Source organism: Heteronotia binoei, unplaced genomic scaffold, assembly GCF_032191835.1.
Source record: "Heteronotia binoei isolate CCM8104 ecotype False Entrance Well unplaced genomic scaffold, APGP_CSIRO_Hbin_v1 ptg000055l___fragment_3, whole genome shotgun sequence".
NCBI lineage: Eukaryota > Metazoa > Chordata > Lepidosauria > Squamata > Gekkonidae > Heteronotia > Heteronotia binoei.
The window spans coordinates 171,198-197,656 of NW_026799985.1; the positions used below are offsets into that span (position 1 = coordinate 171,198).

The following is a 26,459-nucleotide window of genomic DNA, read 5'->3' on the forward strand; positions in this document are numbered from 1 at the left end:
TTTACCTTGACTTCCAGAAAGCTTTTGATAAAGTTCCTCATCAAAGGCTCCTTAGAAAGCTTGAGAGTCATGGAGTAAAAGGACAGGTCCTCTTGTGGATCAAAAACTGGCTGAGTAATAGGAAGCAGAGAGTGAGTATAAATGGGCAGTCTTCGCAGTGGAGGACGGTAAGCAGTGGGGTGCCGCAGGGCTCGGTACTGGGTCCCATGCTCTTTAACTTGTTCATAAATGATTTAGAGTTGGGAGTGAGCAGTGAAGTGGCCAAGTTTGTGGATGACACTAAATTGTTCAGGGTGGTGAGAACCAGAGAAGATTGTGAGGAACTCCAAAGGGATCTGTTGAGGCTGGGTGAGTGGGCGTCAACGTGGCAGATGCGGTTCAATGTGGCCAAGTGCAAAGTAATGCACATTGGGGCCAAGAATCCCAGCTACAAATACAAGTTGATGGGGTGTGAACTGGCAGAGACTGACCAAGAGAGAGATCTTGGGGTCGTGGTAGATAACTCACTGAAAATGTCAAGACAGTGTGCGTTTGCAATAAAAAAGGCCAATGCCATGCTGGGAATTATTAGGAAGGGAATTGAAAACAAATCAGCCAGTATCATAATGCCCCTGTATAAATCGATGGTGCGGTCTCATTTGGAGTACTGTGTGCAGTTCTGGTCGCCGCACCTCAAAAAGGATATTATAGCATTGGAGAAAGTCCAGAGAAGGGCAACTAGAATGATTAAAGGGCTGGAGCACTTTCCCTATGAAGAAAGGTTGAAACGCTTGGGACTCTTTAGCTTGGAGAAACGTCGACTGCGGGGTGACATGATAGAGGTTTACAAGATAATGCATGGGATGGAGAAAGTAGAGAAAGAAGTACTTTTCTCCCTTTCTCACAATACAAGAACTCGTGGGCATTCGATGAAATTGCTGAGCAGACAGGTTAAAACGGATAAAAGGAAGTACTTCTTCACCCAAAGGGTGATTAACATGTGGAATTCACTGCCACAGGAGGTGGTGGCGGCCACAAGTATAGCCACCTTCAAGAGGGGTTCAGATAAAAATATGGAACACAGGTCCATCAGTGGCTATTAGCCACAGTGTATGTGTGTATATAAAATTTTTTGCCACTGTGTGACACAGAGTGTTGGACTTGATGGGCCGTTGGCCTGATCCAACATGGCTTCTCTTATGTTCTTATATTCTGTAACACAGCAGTCCCCAACCTTTTTGGCACCAGGGACCAGTTTTGTGGAAGACAATTTTTCCATGGACCGAGGAAGCGGGGAGGGGAATGGTTTTGGGATTATACAATTGTGCATTTTATTTCTAAAGTGTTTGGTGTGGTGGTTAAGTGTGGAGACTCTTGTCTGAGAGAGCTGGGTTTGATTCCCCACTCCTCCACTTGTAGCTGCTGGAATGGCCTTGGATCAGCCATAGCTTCTCACAGAATTGTCCCTGAAAGGGCAGCTTCTGGGAGAGTTCTCTCAGCCCCACCCACCTCACAGGTGTCTGTTGTGGGGGAGGAAGGTAAAGGAGATTGTGAGCTGCTCTGAGACTCTGAAATTCAGAGTAGAGGGCAGGATATAAATCCAATGTTCTCTTATTGTTATTTCTACATTGTAATATATATTGAAATAATTACACAACTCACGGCCCGGTTGCTAACAGGCCATGGACTGGTACTGGTCCACGGACGGGGGGGGGGGGGGGGGGTTGGAGAGCTCTCCTGTAACATGCAACTATGGTTATTTTTAAAGAAGCAAGAACTCTTTCAGATTTGTTAGTTCCATGGCTGCCATAAAGATGTTACCTGACTTTGACTAAGAGTTGGTAAACAACATTATTGACAGAGCTCCTATGATAATGATGCAAAAGTTCAGTTTTCTTCTATAGTTCCAGCTTCATACATCCTAGTTCCTCAAATATCTTGGTTCTTACCCTTGCCTCCTTCTCCTTCATTGTTCACCTGTTGAAAATTTGCCAAGGCTTTCCTCTTGCTTTCAGTCTGTTCAGCAATCCCAGGAGAATGAGATAGATTCTGAACTTCCTCTCATTTATCTGCATAAGCATCTTAGAAATTTTCTGGAAACTTCACCTAAGTTCCACCATGTCCTCTGGGCTCCATTTTCTACTATTAAGTTAACTATAACGGCCCAAATTCTCAGTCCTCTTGATCAACGAATACTTTGTCAGTTCAAGGAATACTCTGTTCCTTCAGAATAGCATGGCAACATGATACAGTTGCCTGGCATATAAGCACATGTGTTTATATATGTGAATTATCTAGTAACTAGTGTAGGATTTATGCATTTACTTTTTTGTTCATTTTTAATAAACCCACAATAAACCCACAAAAGAAAAATCAAACAGGGAGCTTTCATTCCCAGTCTTTCTCCAGATAACGTCCTGTGTCATGGGCAACAAGGATGATCTGGCATCTGAGCCTGTAGCCAGCCGGCCCCTCTTGGGGAAATGGATCACTATAACATGGAAATGAATCACTGTAACATCTAATGTTCCCTAAAGTTGTTCTTTGCTGTTATTCAATATTGTAAATAATAGATTTGTAACTACAGATAAAACCAATTAAATGCAACAGAAATGCAAGAAATATCTATATTTGATGACTGCAGTTTCAATAAATAAAGGAAAAACATTTTGTACAAAACTGTAAAAGTATTTACTAATGATATCATAAATAAATCAGCTATGAAATAAATTATAAAGGTAATGGTGGTAAATAGAGATGCATATTTTCTCCATGAAAGAAGATTATTTTGTCTTTACTGAGTGAAAATTTGAGGACATACTGTTTTCATAATAGCAGTAGAAAAAAATGAGGTGAAGACAGCTGTACTTTCTAAATATAACTACACAGAGTACAGATATTACATTGACAAAGTAAGTGTTCTGTGTTCTTGGCTTTTGTGCTATATAATGAAATGTTGCTTTTTAAAATATTATTAGTATATGTTACTTTATTTCAGTTTGAGTATTTTTCATGTAAGACTTAACTTGGGCAAGAAATACTTGTGTGGTACTGCTCTTTCTCTGAAATGAACAGAAAAAAGCCCTCACATGCATCTTACATAAATGATGGTTTTACTAGGAAACATAAGAGAAAATGCCTTTTCTACATTCAATTTTCTATTAAAATCTTAGCACTTTCTTTTCATTTTTAAAACAGACAGAGTATATTATCTGTCTGTTGTATTACAGGGCTGCATCCCCCCCTTCCCCCCGTATTTTCATTTCCAATGTTATTAATGTGTCGATTATTTGCAGGCAACAGCTTAACATGAAATACATTGTACTGATGACAAGAGCTAAATGAACATAAACATATTACTTCATCTTAAAAGGATAATCAACTAAAATACCACAGCCCTCATTGATAACGTTAACAAGGAAGTCATCTGTAGAAACTAACTTGTTGCATGGAAGATGTTTATTATTTATTTAGTTATATATTTTATTCAATTTAGAGCCTGCCCTTCCCCATAGAACAGGCTCAGGGTGGGTTACATCATAGAAACAGGCAATCAACAGTTCAAACCAGATTAAAATGATATAAAATCCAGAATTACAGAACATTGAAAGCTAAAAATGACAGATTCAGCCTCACAAGCATGGCCTATTGTCCAGGTCCAGCAGGTCCTACAGCACCAGTATGGAATGAAAGGGGGGAGGCCAATAACAGGTGATGTCCGCTGCCTCAACTGAAAACCTGGCGAAAGAGCTCTGTTTTACAGGCCCTGTTGAATTGGAGTAGCTCCCACAGGGACCAGATCTCCAAGGGGAGCTCATTCCACCAGGCAGGGTCAGGGCTGAAAAGGCCCTGGCCCTTGTCGAGGAAAGTCAGATGTCTCTGGGGCACATACCACCAAAAGATGTTGCATCGCTGATTGTAAAGGTCTATGGGGCTCATACAGGGAGAGGCATAGTGTTGATTTAACAGCTCAGTCCTATGAAGCACTGATATTTGTGGCAGTTTCAGAAACTAGTTTGTGCTGGTGTATTACTGAACCATCTGATATCTCCTAAGCATCCTTCCCTCTATTTCACATCTTTATTGTGTGATGAAGCTGATGTGGGTATGTGCTGAACACAGTTTTTCCAGTGGATCCCCAAGAACGTTGCATAAGAAAGTCAAGGGAATTATTTAAATCTTACCTGAGTCTATTTTCTGCATCTTGACCAGGGTTGTGCAAGGGCTGTGCAATGCATTATTTATTTAGAAAATGTTTGTAGCTGTTGACCCAGCACTGCCTTTAGTTCTTGTCATAAATGTCCTGTTAGCGGAAGCTAGATAAGAAGAAATAAATTGGAAGTTAGGTTATCACATGTTGCACAGGTATAACATTGTGCAGCTTTTCACAATTAAATAAGTTATGGAATGCTATATATCTCTTTAAGAATAGTTCTACAGCATACATTCCTGCAGGAAGAAGAGAATACACCACATACAACTTGCAGAAAAATTACATTAACTAAAATTATAGTTATGTGAGCAGCATGTGAGTGAACATTAAAATGTTGAAATGTTCAGTCTACAGACAGGGCAAGTCCTGAAATTGTAGCAGACATTACCTGTTCTTGGCATGAACCAGCTAGAAAAACAAGATATTACATGTTTTAATGTACAGTTATATGAATACCACACTTAGAATATTCCTCATTACACATGGGTTGAGCCCTGGAAAGTCTAGTGAACCATGAAAATATACTTGAAATGTATATTTGTAGTTTTACCTATAGAAATTATTATTCCTGTGTTAAAAACTCAATGAATGTGGCAGGCCAGCTTCTTTTTTTTACCCCTTCCAAGAATATGCTAATGGGATCAGTGTGTATAATGAGCTAATTAATTAAAAAACCCAAGTTCCACACAAGTGAATTCACCGCTCAGACTTCACCTTATTGAAGAAATATGATCATATGATTTGGGCATCAGTGCTTAGCTTCCACAAAAGAGAATTTTCTTGGTCCTCTAGCATACATTCCTTTTTAATTGTTACCTATATAGCAGTCTCTGGGAAGATGAAAGAAAGTGTTCAGCACCATAGTGGAGACAGAAGCAGCTTCTGTAACCCAGTGGAGAAGTCTACTTAATTAGGATGTCAATTTAAGTCTGAATATTTGATTCATAAAATATAATAATGTAACTCTACATTCTTGCATAAAGTACTGTTATACAAAGGACTTATAGATAAATATATTATAAAATATATCATGTAAACTCTTGTTGGTCTCTAAGGTGCTATGGGACCTATAGCTAACTATATCATGTAATTTAATCTGTAGAAATGTGCAATACCGAGAGGTAGCATTATAATTATTACAATTATGGATCAAAATTGATAACTTCTATACTAAATGAATCTACAGCACGTCAATACAGAATGTAAAAATGACAGTATAGCCACAGGAAAAATTCTTACTGACAGATACAAAACTTGGAAAGATTCCAAAAGGCTATGCGGGAGTGGGGGGGGGCAGTCATTGCCAAGTGCTTACAAAAGAAAGGTTCTTCAAAGAACTGCCTTTGTCACTAGGAGTTTCACAATTGCTGCCAATAAGGAACAAAGTTATGGAAGCATGGAAGGCAAACAAAATATTGTTGAAGTGAAGAAAATCTGAATCTGGTCTATGCCTTGATGGAAGACCTTCTGGCAGATTTACGTATGCCACCTTAGGTTCCATAAGGGAAGAGAGAGAGATGTAAATATGATTTTAAAAAAAAAGGCAAAATAGAATACATATGACACCAAAGCCTAAAACCGATGCTTGCTCCCAGTGGAGACAACCAGCCTACATGGTAGTAGTAATAATATAACAACTGCAACTTTTGAAAATTGCTAGTAACTTTACATAGTCGACTGTTGGAATGCAGTAAACTTTATCTGCACATTAGCTACTTTAAAATAAAGAGATTAATAAATTAAACTAACAGCATCAAGAAAACTTGCATATTCCTCATACGAGTCTAAACATTCTAGAAATGGGAACCATGTTGTTTCAAAGTTAGATATACTAAGAGTTGAGTCTGTATTGCGATTTGTGTCTGATAGTTTGTCCATTATACAAAATTCCTGAATTATGGAAAACCAATTTGTTGACGTTAGTTGTTTATTAGATTTCCCGCAGAGGCTATGAGACTTCTGGCAGCTGTGCATAAATAATTCAAGAGGTGTATTTTTTCCAATTTGAAAGATCATAGAGAGTCCATACGTTTAAGAGAAAGAGTTCTGGTCGCAGTGGGATGTTGATGTTGATTATTTGTCTAATAAAAAGCCGAATTGAAGACCCGAATTTGAGAATTTGGGAACATGTCCACCAACAGTGCCTTGCATATTGCAACCCTTCCAACAATTAGAAGATGTGGTATATTGCATATGCTAGGATTGATTGGGCTTCTCTGCCTGCTTTGTGGAACACTTCTGTAGTTTGGGGGGAAGTGGAAGGCTCTTATCAGATGTGGGGGCTGTCTCCCTGTGTTCCCAGTAGGGTGGAAGGTTGGTTACTGTCAATTCCTCATGATGGCAGAGCAATAAGCTTAAGTTTTTAATAATAATAATAATAAATTTTTATTTATATCCCGCCCTCCCCACCGAGGTAGGCTCAGGGCAGCTCACAGGACATGGCGCATACCATGATTACAATAAAATACAGTTAATACAATAAAATACAGTTAAAATACAATTAAAATACAGTTAGATAAATAAATTGAAACCAGTATAAATTGAAGGTGCTACGGTTCAATACATATATATAAAGATGGCTAGATGTCATTACAGGGATTCCACCTTAAAAGCAAGTTGGAAGAGGACAGTTTTACAAGCCCTGCAGAACTGATTGAGGTCCCACAGGGCTCGCACCTCCTCTGGCAGCTGATTCCACCATTGGGGAGCCATTATCGAGAAGGCCTGCTCCCTTGTTGTTTTTAGCTTGGCCTCCCTTGGTCCAGGGATATTTAGAAGATTTTGAGAACTAGATCTCAGTGCTCTCTGGGGAACATGTGGAGAGAGGCGGTCCCTAAAGTAGGCAGGTCCTCGGCCATATAGGGCTTTAAAGGTAATAACCAGCACCTTGTAACGAACTTGGTACACAATTGGCAGCCAGTGCAGTTCCCGCAGCCTAGGCCGTACATGTTCCCACCGAGGTAGTCCCACTAACAGCCTGGCTGCCGCATTCTGCACTAGCTGCAGTTTCTGAGTTCGGTACAGGGGCAGCCCCATGTAGAGGGCATTACAGTAGTCCAACCTCGAGGTGACCGTTGCATGGATCACTGTTGCCAGGTTGCTACGTTCCAGGAAGGGGGCCAACAGCCTCACCCTCCTAAGATGAAAAAAGGTGGATTTAGCAGTGGCTGCTATCTATGCCTCCATTGTCAAGGAAGGCTCCAGTAGCACTCCCAAGCTCTTGACCCTGCGCACTGGTATCAATGACGCACCGTCAAAGGTTGGTAGGGAGATCTCCTCTCCCAGCCCGCCGCGACCTACGCAAAGGACCTCTGTCTTCGCTGGATTCAGCTTCAGCCCACTCAGCTTAAGCCAACCTGCCACGGCTTGCAATGCCCGGTCCAGGTTTATAGGGACATCGTCAGTCCAGCTGCCCATCAATAGATAGAGCTGGGCGTCATCAGCGTACTGATGGCAACCCAGCCCATGCCTCCGGGCAATCTGGGCAAGGGGGCGCATATAGATGTTAAACAACATCGGGGAGAGAACTGCCCCCTGAGGCACCCCACAATTAAGTAGGTGTCTCTGAGACAGCTCTCCTCCAATCGCCACCCTTTGTCCCCGACTTTCAAGGAAGGAGGAAAGCCACTGTAAGGCTAGCCCCCGAATTCCTGCATCAGCGAGGCGGCGGGTCAGCAGCCGATGGTCGACCATATCGAACGCGGCCGATAGGTCTAACAACAGCAGTACTGCCGAGCCGCCTCAATCCAGATGGCGCCGGAGGTCATCCATGAGGGCAACCAACACTGTCTCCGTCCCGTGGCCCGGGCAGAAGCCAGACTAGTATGGATCTAAGGTGGAAGCGTCATCCAGGAAACCCTGTAACTGCAACGCCACAGCCCTCTATAATTTTGCCCCAAAAGGGCAAATTTGAGACCGGCCGATAGTGAGCCAATTCAGCCGGATCTGATGTAACCTTTTTCAGGAGAGGGCGGACCACTGCCTCTTTCAGGGGTGTGGGAAAAGAGCCCTCCGAAAGAGATCTATTTATGATGTCCCGTATAGGACATCTTAGCTCCTCCCGGCAAGCCTTAATTAGCCAGGAGGGGCATGGGTCCAGATCACAAGTAGTTGGGCATGCAGTGACAAGGATTCTGTCGACTTCCTCCAAGCTGAGTGGATCAAAACAGTCCAGGATCAAACCAGAAGACACACACGGGACCTTGAGTTCACTTACTGTATCCAATATGGCAGGGCAGTTGTGGCGGAGCAACTGGACCTTGTCTGCAAAAAAATTCGCAAAAGCCTCACAGCCTATCTCCAATTCCTTAACATTTGGCTTGCCTTGTGGCAATGTAGTAAAATTCAGGATTATCCTAAACAATTGTGCCGGGCGCGAATTTGCAGATGCAATCTTAGCCACAAAGTATGTTTTCTTTGTGGCCTTGACTGCCATCTCATAGGACCTCATAAACTCCCTATAAGATGTTCTAGTCGCTTTGTCACGAGTACGTCGTCATTGCCTCTCTAGCCGTCTGAGACCTTGTTTCAGCTAGTATAGTTCCGGGGTGTACCACGGAGCCAGCCTAATCCGAGGCCGTTGAGGTGCGATCTCATCAATGGCCCTAGAGAGCTGGCTATTCCAGGTCTCAACCAGGCCATTGAGGGTATCGCCAGAGGGCCAGGGATCCCGCAGAGCCATTTAGAACCGTTCCGGGTCCATCTGGCTCCATGGGCGAGCCATAATAAGCTCATTGCCTAAACAGGTTTGGGGTGGCATATCTACACGAGCCCTAAGGGCGAGGTGGTCCGGCCATGGCACCACTTCGGTGGTTATATCGTCCACCATAACCCCCGCCACAAAGATCAAGTCTAACATGTGCCCGGCCTGGTGAGTGGGGGCTGTGACAAATTGAGAGAGTCCTAGCGTCGCCATGGATGACACTAGGTCCGTCGCCTGACTAGAGATCGGGTCATCAGCATGGACGTTGAAGTCACCCAGGATTACCAGCCTTGGGTGCTCCAATGCCCAGCCTGTCGCAGCCTCGAGTAGGGATGGTAAGTCACTGGCTGGTGCATTAGGCGTACGGTACACCAGCCAGATCGCCAACCCCTCTCCATCCTCCCACGCCAGACTGGCACATTCAATACCCTTGATCATTGGAGCCAGGAGCGCCCTAAAGGAATAAGCCTCTCGTATAAATAACGCCACTCCTCCCTGCCACCTGCTAGTCCACGATTGGTGAAAGACTGAATAACCTGGCGGAGCTGTTTGTGAGAGGGCCACTGTATCTCCCTCTCGAACCCAGGTTTCAGTCATGCAAGCCAGGTCCATGTCCTGTTCGAGTAAAAACTCTCGAAGGACTGAGGTCTTATTATTAAGTGTGCGGACTCTTATCTGGGAGAACCGGGTTTGATTCCCCACTCCTCCACTTGCACCTGCTGGAATGGCCTTGGGTCAGCCATAGCTCTGGCAGAGGTTGTCCTTGAAAGGGCAGCTGCTGTGAGAGCCCTCTCAGCCCTACCCACCTCACAGGGTGTCTGTTGTGAGGGAGGGAGATAAAGGAGATTGTGAGCCGCTCTGAGACTCTTCTGAGTGGAGGGCGGGATATAAATCCAATATCTTCTTCTTCTTCTTAATGGACCTGGCATTGCATAGCACCAATGACAGAGGCGAGTTATTCAACCTGACCCTACTACCTGTCACCCTTGGGATGGGACACAGATTGGAGGGTGATCAAGCACTAACTTGTCTCGGTCTCCCTCCCTTATATCGTCTGTTCCCACCGCCATACCTCCCCCTCTCCAAGAGCACTGGAATCCCTAGACCACCATTCCCCGCTGGTAGTAGCCGCTATCTTAGCCACCACCAATGCACAGCTGTCACTAATACTCCCCAATGAACTCCGCCCTACTAGATCCCAATATTCAAATCAACCCAATAAAACCCAACCCTCAATTTCCCTTGTATATTAATTGGTAAAATAAATAATTTAGATCTGATGGCAATAATTAATTTTAAGTCCCACCCTATTAATCATCTTCAAATTAATTTGCCAAAAAAAATTTATACAATTCAAAACCAATATATACAATAAACTAATCGAAATTAGTTAATTAAAAATCAGTTTTAAGCTAGTAGTTCATGAGTGTAGGATGTTGTTAAAGTGCAATTTAAGTTCTTCCAAATTAAAGTAAGTGCAAAGTAGGGTACCGAGAGTGGTATAATGCGAGGTAGGATGTTAAGAATAGTAAAGTGCAAGTCAAGTGCAAAGTCAAGCGCCCGCGTCGAGGTGTCAGTGTGCGTGGAAGTTCTGCAGGTATGAGTGCCTGATAAGTGCAGCCACCAGTAAAACTCTATGAAGACACAAACTTCAGCACAAGCCAGTTGAAACAGTTGTATTTGGGGTAAGGCAAAGAGAGTAGTAATAGGCAGGCAGATAGTCAATACACAGCAAGTTCAGTCCATCCAAGTTAGCAGTACACAGTCACAGTCCAAGAGAGTAGTCTTACACATACCAGGTCATCATCATAATCAGTCAGTCCGACAGAGTAACAGCCTCTGATCACAATAGCTCTCCACACCTCTGCACGTCCTACTAGATCCCAATATTCAAATCAACCCAATAAAACCCAACCCTCAATTTCCCTTGTATATTAATTGGTAAAATAAATAATTTAGATCTGATGGCAATAATTAATTTTAAGTCCCACCCTATTAATCATCTTCAAATTAATTTGCCAAAAAAATTTATACAATTCAAAACCAATATATACAATAAACTAATCGAAATTAGTTAATTAAAAATCAGTTTTAAGCTAGTAGTTCATGAGTGTAGGATGTTGTTAAAGTGCAATATAAGTTCTTCCAAATTAAAGTAAGTGCAAAGTAGGGTACCGAGAGTGGTATAATGCGAGGTAGGATGTTAAGAATAGTAAAGTGCAAGTCAAGTGCAAAGTCAAGCGCCCGCGTCGAGGTAGTGCCGTGCCAGATGTAACACTGAGAGCAGCAGTCACACTACCGGGTGCAGGATCCAACAGCCAAGGGTCCAAGTCCGGTACTTTCCACGCAACCTGGTGAGTCCGGGGAGGGCAGAGACCCCCCTTGTGCTCCCCCGCCACGTAGCAAAGCTCTACTGTTCTCCTTGTGGAGGTAACCGGTTCATTCAGGGCCCCCGCTCTGCCCGTGCACCCGGCTATTTTCAAGGCTGTCGTCATAGGCTCTCCTCCGCAGCAGTGGCACCCTGGCATCATCCACCGTCACCACCAAACTCCCCCCAACAGTGCGCCCCTCCTGGCGCTCGGCCACGTCAGCAGCCTGGTGCCCCGATCAGGCGTCTCCGACCCCACTCCGTCCAGCGACGTCGGCTCTGCTTGCCGCCCAACCGGCCGCCTCACAATCCCAAGCTGCCGTCCCGGCCACTTCCGTGACTTGTAGGTGTCTCCGGCTCCACTCCGTTCAGTGACGCTGGCCCCGTTCACCATCCGACCAGCCACCTCCTAATCCACACCGCCGCCTCGACCACTTCTGCGTCCGTGGCAGGCCCCACTTGCAGCTCGGCGACGAAACCAAGCTCCGTCCACACTATCAACACTCCGCAAGACCCTCCAGTGCCTCACCTCCCTCTCCAAGATGAGGGGTTAGCCCATCTGGATTTTGTGTCATTATTAGAGGTGGCTAGTAAGCAGGTAAGAACCTGGTTTTCGGGAGCTCTAGCACTCCATTCTGTCCTATAGGCTCACAGAACAGAATGGATGCAAGCAAACTGGCAACCCCTGTTCCCCATGAGCGCCAGATAACATTTTTTTTTACGATACTAAGCAGTTCAGATGCATTATAAAGTTAAAATCTGTTTAACTTCCCAACACACTATGGTGGTTCTCCTTTTTCTGTCCTTTCCAATATGAGGGTAAAAGTTTCATCTTCCAGCACTTTCAAGTGCTGGTATTGCACAATTCTTCAGTATTTGTTAATGTTGCCTCTCAAAATTGATATAAAATGGAATCAATCATTTATGACCTCAAGATGATTTCATAAAGATCTGCCCAAATGTGTATGCAGAATGCCCAGATGTATGCAGACGCTAGTTATGTTTTGTAAGGCATTATTCAGGAACATAAAAATCATACAATATATCTACATAGGGATGGGCCCAAACTGGCTCACAAGCCAAAATTCAGCTGAACATGGACTGGTTTGGGGCTTGGAAACTGATGTTTGGGGAAGATTCTCTTTATCAAACTTTGGCCTGTTCCATTTGACTGTTCAGGGCTGTTTGGTCTCTCTTTGCTGTTTAGCTATCTTGAGATCCCTCATGCTGGTCCTTTATAAAGGCTGCTTGAGGGAGCCTGAGACAGCTGGGCCAGCAGAACAGAGGGGGTGAAATGCCCACTGGGAGGCACTTCACTCCATATTTAACCTTCTGGTTCTGCCCCCCCCCTCCAAGAGGCAGGGAGCAAAATTGAATGATTAAATGGCTGGCAGCCATTTAACCCTTTGGTTTTGCTCCCCACTGCTTTGAAGGGAGGGGAGCCAAACTAGAGGGTTAAATGAAGCCCGTTTCCAAGCGATCCTCTCCCTTTCTTCTGGCTGCGGCTTTCCACTTCCAGGAGAAAGGGGGAAGGGAAGTCCCTTTCCTGGGCAATCTTCCCTTTTCTTCTGGCTGCAGCTTGCCATGGGCTGGGAGAAAGGAGAAACCAAACTTGCTGAACTGGTTCAGTTTGTGTGAGGCTGGTTCGGTTTGGGGTTTGTTCCGTGGGTTTCCACAGACCTTGAACCAAATACACTTTTTTCAGTCCATGCCCATCCCTATATCTGAGTCAGTATTTATTCATTGTACAGAATCCTTTCATACTGACAAATGAACATCATCTGTCCTATGGGGAGGGACGGTAGCTCAGTGGTAGAGCATCTGCTTGGTAAGCAGAAGGTCCCAGGTTCAATCCCTGGCATCTCCAAAAAAGGGTCCAGGCAAATAGGTGTGAAAAACCTCAGCTTGAGACCCTGGAGAGCAGCTGCCAGTCTGAGTAGACAATACTGACTTTGATGGACCAAGGGTCTGATTCAATATAAGGCAGCTTCATATGTCCATATGTTCATATCATACTCTGCAGAACCTGCTTCAAACTATTTTCTATAGAAATGGCAAAGAATATCTGTTTTCTTTATTGACGCCCTTTTCTTCTTTTTGTAGGCTATCTGTAACCATATCTCAAAAGTAAAGTGCAATTTCTCTGTACCATAACTTCCGACACACGGATGTGATGGTAAATTTCAGTGGTTTCTTTCATAATTGATCTCAGTCTCTCAATGTCTGCACATTTACACACTGTACTCAGTAAATAAAAGATTCTTTGTTTTAATCTGGATTTTTTTTAAAAAAAATAACAGAAGTGATCTCACTAGCAAGCACTCTGCCCACTCCCTTCCCTTCCTCCAGTATGTAAAGCCAGATCAAACATTTCAAAGGGGCAAAAGTCTTACTTAGGCAAGATGCCAGTTTTTAACAGGACCGGTATGACTTTGACATTAACTAACTGATTTTGTTGAAAAAGAAAATATACTAGTAGTCATGCAATTTTAGTTTCTATTTCACCTTTTAGACTTCAAGAACCAGATGTGCCTCAGCTTGCTTGAAGAAAACCTTTTTTTCTGGCAGTAACGTGAATAAGTGTTCACATTACACTGTCAATAACTTGCTGACCAAAATTGTTTAAATAACTTGAGTGCACAAAACTTGCCATAACTTAATAGAACAAATACCCTGTTTTTTTTCCTATGGATCCAAACAGTAATTAAAGTTTATACTCTTCACTGTTTCATTTTAGTCCCAAATTTTTCAGTTTATTAAAGTATTCTTAGATTAAGGGGCAATTGCAAAGAATGATTTCTTAAACGTTCTGTGACTCATCCTTTAGAGAATAAAAGCCCTACCATGGTGGCAAATATGAGGACTTTCATTGGGCGGATGTGGGCTACACAGGATTGGTTTGCACTCTGCCCCTCTATAAACAACACTGCCACAAAGCAAACAGTGAAGCAAACAGTAAACTGTGAGATAAATGTTCATGAGACAAAGAGTGTTTTTACACTGGCAGTTTGCGACTATCTCCGCATTGTAAACTCACCTTTTACATTACATAATGTTCTCATAACTGTTTTGCATCGTTGCTTCCCAAGGCATTTACATTTGTTTCAGTGAGGTGGGTTTCAATAACGCCACAAAAGCGTTTTTCTAGAGACTAGTTTTGGTCTGCTCTTTTCTCTACGGGCGTTGCAAACTTGTATTGTAAAAGTTTTCCTGCGTTTTAAAAGACTCCTCCAAAAGCCACCACAAAGTGCAGTAATTTGCATGAGAACTGACAGCACTTGAAATTTTTACATATCATTGCTTGCCTCATCAAGCAATTTAAATTTGTATTGTTTTTGCAGTGTTGACACGATTTCCAAGCAATCGTATACATTTAACTAAGCACTGGAATTCCGGCTGCCCTCTGATCAGAGACAACCCACCCCCCCAAATTGAAACGCTTAAATGTAAAGGGAAAATAATTACAGCGGAACAGTGGTAGATGATTTGAAAACTTTAAAATTCTGGATCAAACTGAATGTAAAAACACCCAAACTGTACCAGTTACTTCTCTTCAACTGATACAAAAGGAATGTTCATTCACAGTGGGGAAGGGCCAGTTCAACAACAGCAGATAAATAGACTGACTATACAATGTATCAAGCCCCCTTTCCACCTGCAAATACTCTTCACTCTTTCTATTCAAATTAGACTATAGTGGGCTCATGATAGAATGGACTATATTCTGTCAGTAGTAGATAAGGGTACCCTTTCATCATCAAGCCACATTCCAAAGTGACAGCTCCCCCCCCCCCCGCCCACACATGCACGCCCGGCCCACACAAAAAGCGAACGTCGTATGTTTCCTTATGGGAGAGTGACGCAACGGTCCCCGAGGGGGCGGCTAGGGATAAGAACATAAGAGAAGCCATGTTGGATCAGACCAATGGCCCATCCAGTCCAACACTCTGTGTCACACAGTGGCAAAAAAATTTATATACACACACACTGTGGCTAATAGCCACTGATGGACCTGTGCTCCATATTTTTATCTAAACCCCTCTTGAAGTTGGCTCTTGAACCCCTCTTGAAGATCCGCCCCCCCCCAAGGAATGCCGGCTGTTTTCTAAGGGGGGGGAGGAGGGGGAGCCACTGGTATAGCAGGCTTCATATTATTAGGGTTTGTAGAATCTTTCGGGATCAAGTGCCGTGTTCTACTGGAGAAAGTTTTCCTTCCAGACGTTTCGTTCTCAGCTGCGGAGAACATCCTCAGTGGCGTTGCAGCCGGAGCAGGCGCTCAGACCTTCTTGGCTGCTGTGCATTGAGTGGGGCCAGAGCTGCTATTTGTAGGCTGGAGGGGGTGTGATGAAAGGGCAATTGGTTTGTGGATGTGCCCATTGTTTGGTGGGGCTTCCTGGAAGGGTAGTGATAAGGAAACTGGCTGTTGAATGTGACCATTGTTCTGTGTTAATTGCTGGGAAGGTTGGAAGGGGTTTGAAGATAAGGAAGGTGGTTGTTGACTGTGCTGATTGTTCTGTGGAATTTGCTGGTTGTTCTGAGACTTTCTGCAATTTATAATCTGTAGGGTGTTTTGCAGAGCTGGGTACCAAGATTGGTGGATGAAAATGCCTTCTTCCACAGGGCTCAGTACTGGGTCCCATGCTCTTTAACTTGTTCATGAATGATTTGGAGTTGGGAGTGAGCAGTGAAGTGGCCAAGTTTGCAGATGACACTAAATTGTACAGGGTGGTGAGAACCAAAGAGGATTGTGAGGAACTACAAAGGGATCTGTTGAGGCTGGGTGAGTGGGCGTCAGTGTGGCAGATGAGGTTCAATGTGGCCAAGTGCAAAGTAATGCACATTGGGGCCAAAAATCCCAGCTACAAATACAAGTTGATGGGGTGTGAACTGGCAGAGACTGACCAAGAGACAGATCTTGGGGTCGTGGTAGATAACTCACTGAAAATGTCAAGACAGTGTGCAATTGCAATAAAAAAGGCCAACGCCATGCTGGGAATTATTAGGAAGGGAATTGAAATCAAATCAGCCAGTAACATAATGCCCTGTATAAATCGATGGTATGTTCTCATTTGGAATATTGTGTGCAATTCTGGTCACCACACCGCAAAAAGGATTTTATAGCATTGGAAAAAGTCCAGAAAAGGGCAACTGGAATGATTAAAGGGTTGGAACACTTTTCCTATGAAGAAAGGTTAAAACGCTTGGGGCTCTTTAGCTTGGATAAATGTCGACTGCGGGGTGACATGATAGAGGTTTACAAGATTATGCATGGGATGGAGAAAGCAGAGAAAGAAGTGCTTTTCTCCATTTCTCACAATACAAGAACTTGTGGGCATTCAATGAAATTGCTGAGTAGTCAGGTTAAAACGGATAGAAGGAAGTACTTCTTCACCCAAAGGGTGATTAACTTGTGGAATTCACTGCCACAGGAGGTGGTGGTGGTTACAAGCATAGCCAGCTTTAAGAGGGGGTTAGATAAAAATATGGAGCAGAGGTCCATCAGTGGCTATTAGCCACAGTGTATATATATATATATTGGCCACTGTGTGACACAAAGTGTTGGACTGGATGGGCCATTGGCCTGATCCAACATGGCTTCTCTTATTTTCTTATGATAGAGTACGCACACCTCTTTCTATCTTCTCTGGTTCTTTCATGACATGCTGAATGGCTCCTGCCACTCTCCTTCTTCCAGCTGCTACCATAAAGTTACTAATTGCTGCAAAAGAAGAGAATGTGAGAAGTTGGTAAGGAGCAAAAAGATCGCTACAAAGGGCAGGAGCATCTGGGGGGGCTGGCTTGAGACCCATTTTCAGAGGCTTTGTGACCCACTTTTGGGTCCTGACCTACCGTTTGAGAAACACTGGATTAGACTTTGCATGTATAAGCTATAAGGAGAAATCTAAAGTTTGGTTTTGACATGTTGTTTTCCCCCATGAGAAGGGTTTTTTGTTTGGATTTATTTGGTTTGATTTGATTTGCCTTCTTAAGGAAAAAAATCTTGTTGGAATGGAAAATCCATGCAAATTTGTGAGAAAGGAAATAAATTCTTACCTTAGAGACTTTTCTGCAAAATTAGCATGGAAATCCATACTAAATTCTTTTTTGAATCACCCATATAAGTAAGTGTTGTGCTGAAACTAGCCCTCATGTGGACCAGACAATATGTCCATAAAGTACCAGGGCAGAGATCAACTTAGTTCTCTGATTCTAATACACTATCTTAATCTCTGCAAGTAGCTTTATGAGTATGTGTTGTAGATTTTTGAAAGCCAATGTGGTGTAGTTGTTAAGAGTATCAGAATAGAATCTGGGAGACCTAGGTTTGAATCTCCATGCTGCCATGGAAGCTTGTTGGGTGACCTTGGTCAATAACATATTCAGGGTTGTTGTGAGGATGCAATACAACAGGGGAGATTGATGTAAACCACTTTGGGTCCACATTGTAGAGAAAAACAGGGTATAAATGAAGTAAATAAAATGTTTTTCCCTTATAACAGTTTCATGAATGATTTACTGACTTTTTCTGATCCTATATGGAGTCTCATGGCACGTGGAGCGATCCCCCTTTCCAGTTCTAACAGATGGGGGAGAAGAAACCTAAGAGCAAAGCTTACATTCTTTGTTAGTGGAATGGAGCAAGAGTTCAGTAGCACCTTAATGATTAACCAGGCCCAGTGCTAGGGATTCTGTCGCTACTGGCAGACCCCTGCACCGTGCCCCCCATGCCCCTGTTGTTTTTCTTGCGTGTGACATCACTAGTAATGTCATAGTGTAAGCTGACAGGCAGCACAGAAGAGTGCTGCCGCTTTCCCCTTACTGCGCCTGGCCACTTTCAAGCCAAAAGTGGCCACCACACTATTCAGAGGCTTCCTTGGAAGCCTCCAAAGAGTGTGGCAGCCACTTTCTGCTTGAAAGTGGCCAGACGCAGCAGGGGGAAAGTGGCACCATGGCAGCACTCTTGTGTGCCACCCATCGCTCTCTCCCCCACATTGCCCTGCACATCTCAGGGCAACATGGGGGAGAGAGCGATGGGCGGGGCACAAGAGTGCTGCCATGCCACCGCTTTCCCCCTGCTGTGTCTGGCCACTTTCAAGCAGAAAGTGGCTGCCGCGCTCTTTGGAGGCTTCCAAGGAAGCCTCTGAATAGTGCAGCCGCCGCTTTTGGCTTGAAAGCGGCCAGGTGGCGCTAAAACACCACAGCAGCTGAGAGGCGCCAGAGAAGGGGCAAGGGGAGTAAGGGTGTGCCTGGTAGTGCCCCAGGCGAGGTGACATCCTAAGCAGCCACCTACCCCGCCTACTCCCACATGCCGGCCCTGTGATTAACAAAACTTGTGGCAGGGCATGAGCTTTCATGAGTAACTGCTAATTTTTTCAGATACAGCTAGAATGTGTGTCCATCTTTCCTTATACAAAATCTGAAAGCTGGCATTTTAAAAATAGTAATTGATTTTATGGAGAGTGAAGTGATTTCAGATGCCAAATAGCAGTAGCATGCATGATTGTATAAAGTGTGATGTGCAGAGGGATAGTAGGTGTAGAGATATCATCATTGGTAATGAGATAGGAAACCTATGTCTTAATTTGGAACAGGAAGATTCAGTCCAGGAGAATGCAAAGAATAAGCCTGAACAAGTGAGCAGTGACTCACTAAAGCACATAACCCACCACAAATTTTGTTAGACCGTTTTCGCACATAGCTTACCTCACAGTCACAATCCTGTTCCCTCCGCAGCGTCTGTCGGATTTCCCACCTTCTGCGCCGGAGTTTCAGGAAGTGCCGCGGCTTTTGCGTAGCAAACGTAAACTGGGTTTTAGTGGTTTACATTTGCTACGCAGAAGCCACGGCACTTCCTGTAACTTCGGCGCAGATGGTGGGAAATCCTATCGGACGCTGAGGAGGGAACAGGATTTGACTGCGAGGTAAGCTGTGTGCAAAAACAGTATTAATCTTTTAAGGTGCTACTGGTCTCTTACTCCTTCTACTGCTATTAGAAACCACAACATTCGTCTAGATCTGCCAGACTGGCAGTTACATTACAAAGCCTCTGTGTTGTCTTGGTGAGAGATTGGGTACTATTGATGGATAGGAGGCAACTATCTTTAGAAGGATATGAACTCAATCTGGGCTGGCACGCATAGTTATGGTACCAAAGGCTAGAAGGACATTCTTATTTTAAGAACCATTGGCTACAGAAATCTCTTTATCATACATGGATTTGGTTAAAACCGAGAATTTATCAAAAAAATACCAAGATGGGTATCTCCAGCTGAAGCACTTACACTACCAAATCTTATAAATCCAAATCAGATTTATAAATATGAAGAATTATTGAAGCGAGACAATCACTTGAAGTCCAAGAAGGAACTAGAGGGCGTGAACATTAATATGAGTTGGTGGCTGAGAACACAAATGGAATCTAGATATGTCAAAGATAAATTAATAGGTTTCAATACGGATCAATACGTGTTCAATAAAATATTTTTGGGAGAAATTCACCTCGAAATTATATGCATACCTACTACAGGTGAAGATGCAAGATGAGACAGTAAAAGATTGCATGATCCAGTGGGATAGGAATATAGGCTGCACTATTACTATTACTATAGATGAGTGGGAGGCATTGTGGAAATCTAATATCAAATTAAATCAATAGCTTTCAAGGAAAATCTGTACAAGATGTTTTATAGATGGTATGTAACTCCCCCAAAACTATCCAAAATGTATGCTAATATGTCTAATAAATGTTGGAAATGTATAACTCATGTAGGATCTATCATATGTGGTGGACCTGTGAGGTGGTGGAAGATTACTGGAAGATGGTGCATGAACTACTACAGAAAATATTGAAAATACAGATTCAATTTAAACCAAAACTATTTTTATTGAACATATACTCTAGTGATAATACAAAAGAGACAAGACATTTAATGGCACATATTAATAGAGCAGCTAGAATACTACTGGCACAAAAGTGGAAATCCCAGGGACTTCCTACAAAACAAGAATTGATTGAGAAAATATTGGATACAGTGGAACTACTTATCATTGTTAATTGCTGGTAAATCCAAAGAAGAAGCAAGAAAACTCTGGGGACCGCTATATGCCTGGTTAGATACTTAGACTTAAGAATAACTGAATATCTATTATTACCTATTAGTAAATACATAGTAAGAATATAATCCAAAATTGATAGTTCAGGTGAGAACTTACAATAATTACATTATGTTGATTATTTTGATATGATGTTGAACATGTTACAATATTTTAGAATTATTTTATTTCAATGATATAGCGACATGCAGAATGTATTAAGAGTGCATTGATTCATGCATGTATTACTTCTTTTCTATTTTCACCTTATCCCTTCCCTTTTCTCTTATGGAAACTAATAAAAAATTGTTATGAGAAAGAAACCACAACATTCAAAACCCAGTGGGGGGACATTTTAACCTTCCAGAGCATTTAGTTGCTGACCTAAGAGTAGCAGTGCTTTTACAAAAGAATATCAAAGGAATACAAAGGAATAAAGAGACTGCTGAATTGCAACTGATAATGAAGCTCAAGACAATGCATCCTCCTGGACTGAATTGAGACCTGCGTTTCTTCTCTCATTATCAATGCCTGCTATTGCCATTTGGCATCTGAAATCATCTGTATAATCTCCACTACCTCATGTTACATTTTATGGCACACATGACCTGGCCCCAAAAAATGACATTTATGTGATATCCACCCCTCTTAACAAATGAGTTTGACACCTCTCTTTTAGAGTTTAAAACCCAGCACATTGATTTGTGCCCAAAACCACTGCAAACATATTAATGTGTTCCTGTGCTCTAGGAGGTATTCTGCACCAGTTGCAACTTCTGAATACCTTTCAAGTGAGGAATGAAATAGGTTAAAGGATTTGAAAGCTTCTCTTGTTTTATAAGGACAATACTCTTCATAGGCTTCCCAATCCCCAGGTCCCAGCGGGGGATCCCCTGTTTTTACAGGCTCCCCCCCACCCCCAGCCAGCTGGCTGCCGGGGGAAGCCCCACCCCCACAGTCATCATGTAGTTTTAGAGCTCCTGCAGGTTTAGAAACCTGCAAACAGGTCCATTTTTAAAACGAGTGCCTTTAAGGCTGAGCAGGAAACAGGAAGGGCTTCATGGGAAAGGGTCAGTAACAGTTTCGTAGGAGAACGGCCCCTCCCTTTCTTTTGCTTTCGTTTTCAGAGCAAGTAAAGTTCTGCAGGAACAAGACTCAGTAAGCATTTGTGTGTGAGAGAAAGGGAGGGGGCAGGGGATTCCCTGGTTTGGAGGCCCTCCCCCTGCTTTAGAAAGCATGGGGGGGGGGAAATGTCTACTGGGCACTCAATTATTCCCTATGGAGAGGGTTTCCCATAAGGTATTGGGGGCTCTGGGGGGGGCTGTTTTTTTAGATAGAGGCACAAAATTTTTAGTATAGCATCTAGTGCCTCTCCCCAAAATACCCCCAAGTTTCAAAACAATTGGACCAGGGGATTCAATTCTATGAGCCCCAAAAGATGGTGTCCCTATCCTTCATTATTTCCTATGGAAGAAAGGCATTTAAAAAGGTGTGCTGTCCCTTTAAATGTGATGGCCAGAACTCCCTTGGAGTTCAATTATGCTTGTCACACCCTTGTTCCTGGCTCCACCCCCAAAGTCTCCTGGCTCCACCCCCAAAGTCCCCAGATATTTCTTGAATTGGACTTGGCAACCCTAACTCTTCGTTTTCATCTTAAAAGGAAGCTGAGGGGAAATTATCTGGCTATAGACTGAGACATGAAAACTCCAGAGTTTCACATAGCTTTGAAATGGAAAACATGTTAGTTCAAGGTTTATGGAAACTTGGCCTAAGCCTGATCAAAATGAATACCATTTAAACTTGGGCTCACCTCCAAGTATGTTACAAAACCTGAAAGCTGTCATTTTTAAAATAGTGATAGATTGAAGAGTTTTTTCATGTTCCAGAAGTCACTATAAAATTGTAACTTTGTTAGAAGATAGATATCAGAAACGATGCAGTTGTATGATTTAGGAGTGTGCACATGAAAATTATTTTTATTGTGTACATAATTTCAGAAGGGGCAAGGTTATAATTTTCATATGGGAGAAAACGATTTCTGGTGCAACCATTTTCAACTTAATGTACCCTCAAAACACACACAATAAGTGAACAGGTAAAATAAGAACAGTGTATTACAAAAGAACTCTATGGGCGTTTTCGCACTGACCTTCTAGTGGCGCGACCACCCTCTTCACACCGGAGGATCTGCCCGGATTTCGCACAAGAAGCGCCGGCGCACCCAAAAGAGCCGACGACTTCCGTCGCAAAACCCGCTCAAACGGAAACCGCCAAGAAGCAGGAAAACGTTTGAGCGGGTTTTGCGACGGAAGTCGCCGGCTCTTTTGGGTGCGCCGGCACTTCTTGTGCGAAATCCGGGCAGATCCTCCGGTGTGAAGAGGGTGGTCGCGCCACTAGAAGGTCAGTGCGAAAACGCCCTATGTTTATTTAGAAGTATAACCTCATGATGGTTTCAGTATGGTTCATAAGCATAATGTTTTCGGATAGTTCTCCTTTCTCTAAATTCCTTAAATAGACCTAGCCACAAAGGCTTATTTTCCTCACTTGCCACTTAGGCTAATAACCTCCTCAAAGAACACAGATTTCTCTCACTCTCCACAGCACTTCACTCAGCCTCTTTTCCCCACTCAGTTGTGTCCTCACTCTTATACAAATCCTCTCTACAAACCAGTCAGCTCTGCCCCCTAGACTGCCTTCCAGTTATAACACACTGCAATCACTCATCCAACTCCTCTCTTTCTTACTCTAGAGGCCTGAATTTTATACCATGGCACCGCATATATAAAACCCTACATTAAAACACAGGCAAAAAATTTACATGGTGAAACACCACAGAAGAGATACCTATTATTAATAAAGCAAATCAAACCAGTATCTAGTCCAGGCAAGGGTCCAGTGTAGGAGTCCAAAGTCCAACCAAGGCTTTGCCTTCACAGTAATCCAAGGCTTTTCCACAGCCAGCACCACAAGGACAACACTTAGGGTCGCTAAGCCCAATTCAAGAAATACCTGGGGACTTTGGGGGTGGAACCAGGAGATTTTGGGGGTGGAGCCAACAGACATTGGGGGTGGAGCTAGAAGCAAGGTTGTGACAAGCAAAATTGAACTCCAAAGGGAGTTCTGGCCATTAAATTTAAGGGACCACACACCTTTTAAATGTCTTCCCTCCATTGGAAATAATGGATAGGGGCACCTTCTTTTGGGGCTCATAGAATTGGTCCCTCTGGTCCAATCGTTTTGAAATTTGGATTGTGTTTTGAGGAGAGGCACCAAATGTAGTGCTGAAAATTTGGTGCATCTACCTCAAAAAACAGCCCCCAGAGAATACAACTGTGGATTCTCCATTATACCCTATGGGAATTGGTCTCCACAGGGAATAATGGTGTGCCCAGCAGACATCCCCCCACTTTCTGGTGTCCCTGAAGCATTGAGAAGGCCTCCAAACTGGGGGATCCCCTGTCCTCACATGGAGATTGGCAGGGCTGGCCTAACGGCGCCCAGCGCCTGAGGCAGTCTACTGCCCGCTGCCCCCCCTTGTGGGCAATCAAGGAAGGTGGCAGGCAAGCGAGGAAGGCGGGAAGGCTGTGGGTGAGCAGTGAGGAAGGCATTATGCTAGGGAAGGAGCCTAGCTACAAGCACCGCAGCAGGTGTGACCAGGCTCCATCTCCTCATTGAGGAGGCCAAGGATCTCTACCTGAGATCAGGTTGGCTGTAGAGCTGCTTATCTTTTCCCCATCCCTTCCTTTTGCAGGAAGCATGAACAAACTACATGCAGAACACAGAGAATGAGCCTCCTGATCTGATTGTGGATTAGCTTCGCTTGGATTTTCTTTGCTACCAGGCAGGGATAGAATTCTAGTAGGAGCTCCTTTGCATATTAGGCCACACACCCCTTATGTAGCCAGTCCTCCTAGAGCTTACTAAAAAGAACCTTGTAAGCTCTTGGAGGATTGGGTACATCAGGGGTGTGTGGCCTAATATGCAAAGGAGCTCCTGCTAGAATTCTACCCCTGCTGCTAGGCAAAAAGAGCAACCTTGTATGAAACCTCTGGCTCCACATCGGCAAGTAAAAATGTAACTTTTTCTGTTGCAGTGCTAAGGCCCAAATTGACCTAATTTTTTTTTTTCTTGGGCCTTAGTAAAGTGGAAAGGCCAACAAATAATGACACAGGTCTTTGGGATCTGAGCCTCCACATGTTGCAGAGGCACTCAGTGACTGACATTTGGGTGTAACAAACCTCAAGCATAGCCATTTGCATTATTTGAAAAATGAATGGATGTGAATGCTGAGTGTAATTTTAAAAAGGAAATAATGGCCAGATATTGTGCCCTAAGATGATCCGATTTAATTGATTTGTAAAAAAGTAAAGGTAAAGGGAGTACCCTGTGCTAGCACCAAGTTGTTACCGACCCATGGGGTGACATCTTATCATGACATTTTCATGGCAGACTTTTTATGGGATGGTTTGCCATTGCCTTCCCCAGGCATCTACACTTTACCCCCAGCAAGCTGGGTTCTCATTTTACCAACCTTGGAAGGATGGAAGGCTGATTCAACCTTGAGCTGGCTATCTGAACCCAGCTTCCGTCAGGATCAAACTCAGATTGTGAGCAGACCTTGGACTGCAGTACTGCAGTTTACCATTCTACGCCACAGGGCTCCTTAATTGATTTGTACCAGGATGAAAATTTGGTTTCTAGTATAACTTTCCTATCTGTGGCAGCATCGTGTGTGTATATTTGTGCTCTACCACTAAAGTCAGCCTGAGAGGCTCCTCGAGCAACTTCTGGCAAATTATATTTGAAGAAATTTGTTATAATTGGATTGCCACCTAGGATCTTTTAGGCTTAAAGAGAAAACAAATGCTTGAAGGGTGACCCACTGGGGTTCTCTTCAGTTTGTGCCAGTAATTAAAAAGGGCTTTGTGCGCACATGCCCGAAGAGAGGGAAGGCCCAATTCATCTCTCAGTTCTGGATTTTAATGATAGTTATCAGATGAAAATTAACTGGGTTTAGAAAATATCAACAAGCCTTTCTTCTATGTTGTATATTGCCTGTTTCATCTAATAATGAGAAAATAATGTGATTTAGGAATGGCAATATCCAGTTGCCTGTTTGGGGTTGCCAGGTCTCCTCGCTGTCATGGTGGTGGGATTTGGGGGCATTCCAGTGGTAGGTGGGATGCCCCTGTTTGGGGTGGGAATTGAAGCCCCCAAAAGTGGAAGAATCCCCCGCTGGGACCTAGGACTGGCAGCCCTACTAGGCATTTCATAGTGTGGGTTGTAACTAAAAGGTGCAGATCTATAGGCTCCAACCCTGACTCTTTGCATCTCTTCTTTGCCCTCTGTTTTAGAGAGAGGAAACAAGAAAAGATGTTTTTTTCTACTGTCACAGCGTTCTGCCCTTTCTCTGAAGAAAGTATTAGAGGAAAAAGAAATACAAGAACTAAGATGTATTAGTCCAGCACTTAGCAGACTTTACTTCTGTGATGTGAACATAATGGATCCTAATATTCATAGTATTTGAAATACATATATTAAGTAATATTTGAAATAAAAATTATGCAACTATGTTCTTCATCTCCTATCTCCAGATATTAATGAGTGCAGCCTTATTCCAGGAATTTGTGATGCTGGCGAATGCTCTAATACTGTTGGAAGTTATTTTTGCCTCTGTCCTCGTGGCTTTGTAACATCTACAGATGGTTCACACTGCATTGGTAAGTGTAACAGACAGTTCTGAAATTCTTAAAGCTAGATGCTAGCCATTTCCATAATCCTTAATCTTTGCCTACCTAGCATTTTACATCTGGTCTATAGTCTATTAATTTGCTAATCTTTTCCTGTCTCACAACACTAATGCCCTTCTGTAATTTTCCTGTGGTAATGCAGCTTGGATCAGAATTTGTAAATGTGTTTCCATCCACCTCAAAATATTTTGTGCAAGTTTCTTCATGTATATTCTAGGAGATATCTTGATTTTCAAAAAATTGTAAACAGACATGAAAAGCTAGATCATACTAGTATATACCTCTGTTAAAGTCATTAATTCTGATTTTTATTCCATATTTGTGGTTTGTCTGGTTTTGATTATTGATTAAAAC

At 43.3% G+C, this 26,459-nt stretch overlaps 1 protein-coding gene across 1 annotated transcript in view; it reads left to right on the plus strand.

Moving 5' to 3' along the window:
* The window catches only part of FBN2 (fibrillin 2), a 363,281-nt gene that overhangs the window by 99,947 nt on the left and 236,875 nt on the right, over positions 1 to 26,459 (plus strand). The window contains exon 8 of the mRNA XM_060263402.1: positions 25,950 to 26,075. Coding sequence (XP_060119385.1) covers positions 25,950 to 26,075 — 126 coding nt within the window. The remainder of the gene's footprint in view (positions 1 to 25,949; positions 26,076 to 26,459) is intronic.